The sequence below is a fragment of the Atractosteus spatula genome, chromosome 3, assembly GCF_055471065.1.
Source record: "Atractosteus spatula isolate fAtrSpa1 chromosome 3, fAtrSpa1.hap1, whole genome shotgun sequence".
Lineage (NCBI taxonomy): Eukaryota > Metazoa > Chordata > Actinopteri > Semionotiformes > Lepisosteidae > Atractosteus > Atractosteus spatula.
Window position 1 is genome coordinate 76,590,601 of NC_142708.1, and position 4,664 is coordinate 76,595,264.

General features: G+C 49.9%; 1 protein-coding gene across 1 annotated transcript; it reads right to left on the reverse strand.

Moving 5' to 3' along the window:
* Window positions 1-264: 264 nt before the first annotated feature.
* Window positions 265-2,715, reverse strand: gemin7 (gem (nuclear organelle) associated protein 7). The gene is made up of 2 exons (XM_088910440.1): window positions 2,582-2,715; window positions 265-2,335 (listed from the first exon to the last, which is right to left on the reverse strand). The coding sequence occupies exon 2, from the start codon at window positions 2,301-2,303 to the stop codon at window positions 1,953-1,955; it is 351 nt and encodes a 116-aa protein (XP_088766566.1). The 5' UTR covers window positions 2,304-2,335; window positions 2,582-2,715; the 3' UTR covers window positions 265-1,952.
* Between the last annotated feature and the right edge of the window lie 1,949 nt (window positions 2,716-4,664).

A 4,664-nucleotide genomic window follows, 5' to 3' on the forward strand; every position in this document is an offset into this window, starting at 1 on the left:
ACCCCACAGGCTGCCAGACCCCAGAGAGGATGTTTTTCACTCAGAGCCAGAGGCAGGCAGCCAGGAAAGAAAAAAAAAAACAAATTCTTCCAGAGGAGAAGACAGCAGAGATCCACTGCACTGCGCCTCTTGCATCAGACTCACACAGACGAGCTGTGGACACAGCAGAGCAGGGGGACACGGGAGAGCCTTCCAAGGGCAGTCTGTGAGATCTGCTTTCTCCTGCAAGTCGACGACAAGAATAAAAGCGAAAAGAAATACGAGTTTGGCAACTTACGGAAACTTTATTACAACCTTATTTGACAGAAGCTCTTTATCCAAAGCAGCTTGCCGAGGTTTAAGTTTTGTCTTACATGCTGATAAGATCACTTTATTGGCCCTATACAATCTCTTGCATTAGGAATCTGTCTTTTCGAATACCCCAGCTTGCTCTCCATGAGACATACAGACAGGGAGAGAAGCTGGGGGTCAGAGCGCAGGGTCAGACATTGTACAGCGCCCCTGGAGCAGTTGGGGTTAAGGGCCTCGCTCAGGGGCCCAACAGAGTAGGATTCCTCTGCCAGCCCTGGGAAACGAACCGGCAACCTTCCAGCCACAGGCGCAGATCCTGAGCCACAGAGCCTCCGCTCTGCCTCATGCTGGTGCCAATTCTGACCACTGGGGTCGCTGGAGCACTCTGGGCAGAGTGTCTTGCCCAAGAGGACAGCACCACGGACCCGAACCCACAAGGTCCCAGTCCGAGCGCCAGTCACTTCTGCATTTTTGAAGGACACAACAGGAGGAAGTAAGATCACTCAGGGAGCTGTTCAGCGAGTCAGTGCCTTAAGCACCTGGCCTGTCACTGTAGCCCCTGCTAACCAGCCGCTGTGATCAAGGTGGCTTCATGGGCAAAGTCAATTAATGCAGCACCAGGCTGAAACTTTCCAGATGATTTACTACCTTGTCCCTGCTACAGGCTCACTTCGTGACCTGGTGGTTTATAAATTATCAATATAAATAATTATAAATGATAAAAGTCAAAGCACTGACTTGGCAGCCGGCCTTGCGCTCAGAGCTGGCCTTTATGTGTGTCCTCCTGGGACCATTTTACCAGGTTTTATAGATATCATTAAATAATTAACTGCTCGAAGGGTTGAGGACATGCAGAAGTGCTTAAGCTTTGACTTCTGCCTTCTGGTGAAACAAAAACCAGACTGTCCTCCATTTCACAACGGCCGAGTGCCAGGAATTCCAGCCTCCCAGACAATTATATCTGAAATCCACCTGCAGCCGTTTCCTCTGCCTCATAGCGAAGCGCTTCGCAAGCGGGGAAGCGTCGCCCCCGCTTCCACACAGCAGGACCCCGGGCGGCGCTCTGTCGCCCTCTGCTGGCCGCCCCCGTAACAGCGCCTCCTTCCGGGCCTCTTGAACTGACCGGATGTTCTCAGACACACTGCAGCCCTCTGCTGGACTAAGCGATGTTGAAGGGAAACGAAGGGATGATATTAAACAGAGCACTGTGCTTTCTTCCTCAGTAAATGCGGCCATTTATTTTCTATATGTTCATACCATTATTACCTATTGTTACCACCTGAAAAATATTATATACACGTTTAGTATGTGAAAGCCGCGCTTTGATTTGACCGGGAGTCGACTAGTACTTGATCCTCAGCGAATTTACTGTATTTTGGTAAACAAGTGATTGTCCTGATCCTAAACGCAAAGACAGACCGACCTCGACGTGCACAACCCAGATAAAAGAATCTAAGGTCATTAACAAACCACAAAGGTCATAACAAATTTAAAAATCTTTTAAATCGTGCTGCAAGACACGCATCTCAGCTGAAGAATTTATTAGAAAACGGCTAAACAATAAAATCCACCCTCACTCAAAAGGCTGGGCACCAGTATTATACAGTAGGTCTCATCCTGTTAAAAGGCTGCTGGTCTCTGCGAACTGCGGTCGCCCGTCTTCACAGCTCAAGGGAGTAGGAAACTATATCGGGGCAGCGCAGCACGGCGGCCCTCTGCACGCCCAGCGGGGTCTGCAGCTCCGCCACCTGGAAGTTCAGGATGTCAACGTCGGAAGCGCCGAAGGTGGCGGCGACCCTGACGCCCCCGTACATGCTGAAGCGCACCGGGCTGCCGGCCATGGCGAGCAGGCTGCGCAGGTAGCGCTCCCGCAGCTCCGAGCGCGCCCGCTGCTCCCGGCCCGGCTGCCCGGCCGCGCTCAGCGCCTGGAACCGGGCGGAGGTCGGGTCGAACCCGCGGCCGTCGGCGTCCGGCCCCCGGGGCAGCCGCAGCACGCTGACCGGGGTCTTCATGGCACCGCGTCGGGGCGCAGCTACCCCCGGCGCTGCAGGGAGAGACACGACCGCCCGTTAGTCAAAACACCGGAGTGAGTTTATATCGTGGCGTTACAAAGACGACGTGATTGTAATACTTGTATTTATTTCTCCAAAACCACAGGTCACCAGCTTATTCTCGTTTCCATCTGTCACATCCATTGCCTTATTAAACCTAGTTGTAACGATTTGCACCAATTCTACAAGAATCACGAAAGTAAAAACGATTGAGAAAATTAAACCCGCAAGCTACTTACAATTAATCTAGAGAAAAGTGACACCGAGTTTACTAGGAATTCAGTGTCTTCGGGTCGAAAAACCTACAGGACTATTTAGGAGGATAAAAACGAAGACAGCTCCTTCCGGGCGTCCCACCGATACTGTTCCCCAAGAGCAGGGTGAACCGAGACCGCGCTTATAGGTTCCGGGCTGGTCTGAGAAGAATGTGGCGCCCCTGCTGACTGCATCCACGATACAGTACAGAGCCGCAGCGCTTCTCTGGGGAGAAGTGGGGGAGGAGAAACCGGAGAACTTGCTTCTACTCAAAATTATCACATCAAAACACATATCTAGTGCTGGACTATGTAAGTCTTTATACTCCTATATGCTCATATATTGCTTTTCCAGACACTCCACTCAAAGTGCTTTACAGGTGATGGGGATCACCTGTAGGTGCAGCCCCACCTGGATGATGTGCCAGTACGCTCCCCACACCAGCTCCCAGTGGGGAGGAGAGCAGAGTGCAGAGCAGAGAGCCAGTTCAGAGATGGGGATTATTAGGAGGCCATCAATACAGGACGGGGGGAATTTGGCCAGGATACTGGGGTGACAGGAAACTCCCTGGGATTTTTAGTGACCACAAAGAGTCAGGACCTCGGTTTTACATCTCATCAGAAGGCAATGCCTTTTTACAGTCTAGATAAGATAAGATCGCTTTATTAGCCCTATACAATTTCTTGCATTAGGAATTTGTCTTTTCACATACCCCAGCTTGCTCTCCATGAGACACACAGACAGGAATGGAAGGTTGGGGTCAGAGTGCAGCGTCAGACATTGCACAGCACCCTGGAGCAGTTGGGGTGAAGGGCCTTGCTCAGGGGCCCAGTGGAGTAGGATTCCTCTGCCAGCCCTGGGATTTGAACCAGCAACCTTCCAGCCACAGGCACAGATCCTTAGTCACAGAGCCACCGCTCCACCCCTAGTCACTATACTGGGGCATTAGGACCCACACAGATCACAGGGTGAGTACCCCTCTACTGGCCCCACTAACACCTCTTCCAGCAGCAACCTCAGCTCTCCCAGGAGTCTCCCATCCAGGTACTGACCAGGCTTGCACTGCTGGGAGCTGCAGGGTGATACAGCTGCTGGCTAAATGGTGTATAATTAGTTCTTGATACTGCTTTAGAAACACATATTCAAGGTTTGATTTTAAGACTTCGTTTATAGCAGAAATAGATCAGTAATATTGAAATTAATAAGAAACACAGGTCGAATCCTTTTTAATTGCAATTTAAATACTTCAAAATATGGGTTTCCATAATTTTGTCATACCCCTGTCCATTATAGTGATTCACATCTGAAAAAAGTGAGTAATCAGATTAGTATCACAATATTACAGGGACAAGCTTTTTACATAACTGTTTGTTAAGGAAGCAAACCAGATTGTAGTCCTTGTGGTAATAAAATTAATTAGAAGGTTCATGTATTAAATTTGGTTAAAGATGTGAAGCACAGACTAGAAAATCACACCTCTGGATACACAGGAAATATCCATGAAATACGGACTTTACCATGGGGGTACTGTACAGCGCCATACATCAGAAAGATAATTCAAGTACAGGACGTTAACCTAAAGGAATCAAGGATCTCAGAATTGACAGGGACATAATTATAAAAAATAATTCAAATGGCAAACAATTAGGAGTAATTCAAGTAGGCAGCTGCATAGGGCAGGGTCAGGTGTGTGTGCTTGGGTCAGGGTTAGATGTGTGCTTTGGTTAGCGACAGGTATGTGCTTGAGTCAGGGTCAGGTGTGTGTGCTTGGGTCAGAAACAGGTGTGTGTGCTTGGGTCAGGGTCAGGTGTGTGCTTGGGTCAGGGTCAGGTGTGTGCTTGGGTCAGAGACAGGTGTGTGTGCTTGGGTCAGGGTCAGGTGTGTGTGCTTGGGTCAGGGTCAGGTGTGTGTGCTTGGGTCAGAGACAGGTGTGTGCTTGGGTCAGAGACAGGTGTGTGTGCTTGGGTCAGAGACATGTGTGTGCTTGGGTCAGAGACAGGTGTGTGTGCTTGGGTCAGAGACATGTGTGTGCTTGGGTCAGAGACAGGTGTGTGCTTGGGTCAGAGA

Coding starts and splice junctions, on each gene's coding strand:
- gemin7 (XM_088910440.1), bottom strand. CDS start 2,303: ATGAAGACCCCGGTCAGCGTGCTGCGGCTGCCCCGGGGGCCGGACGCC.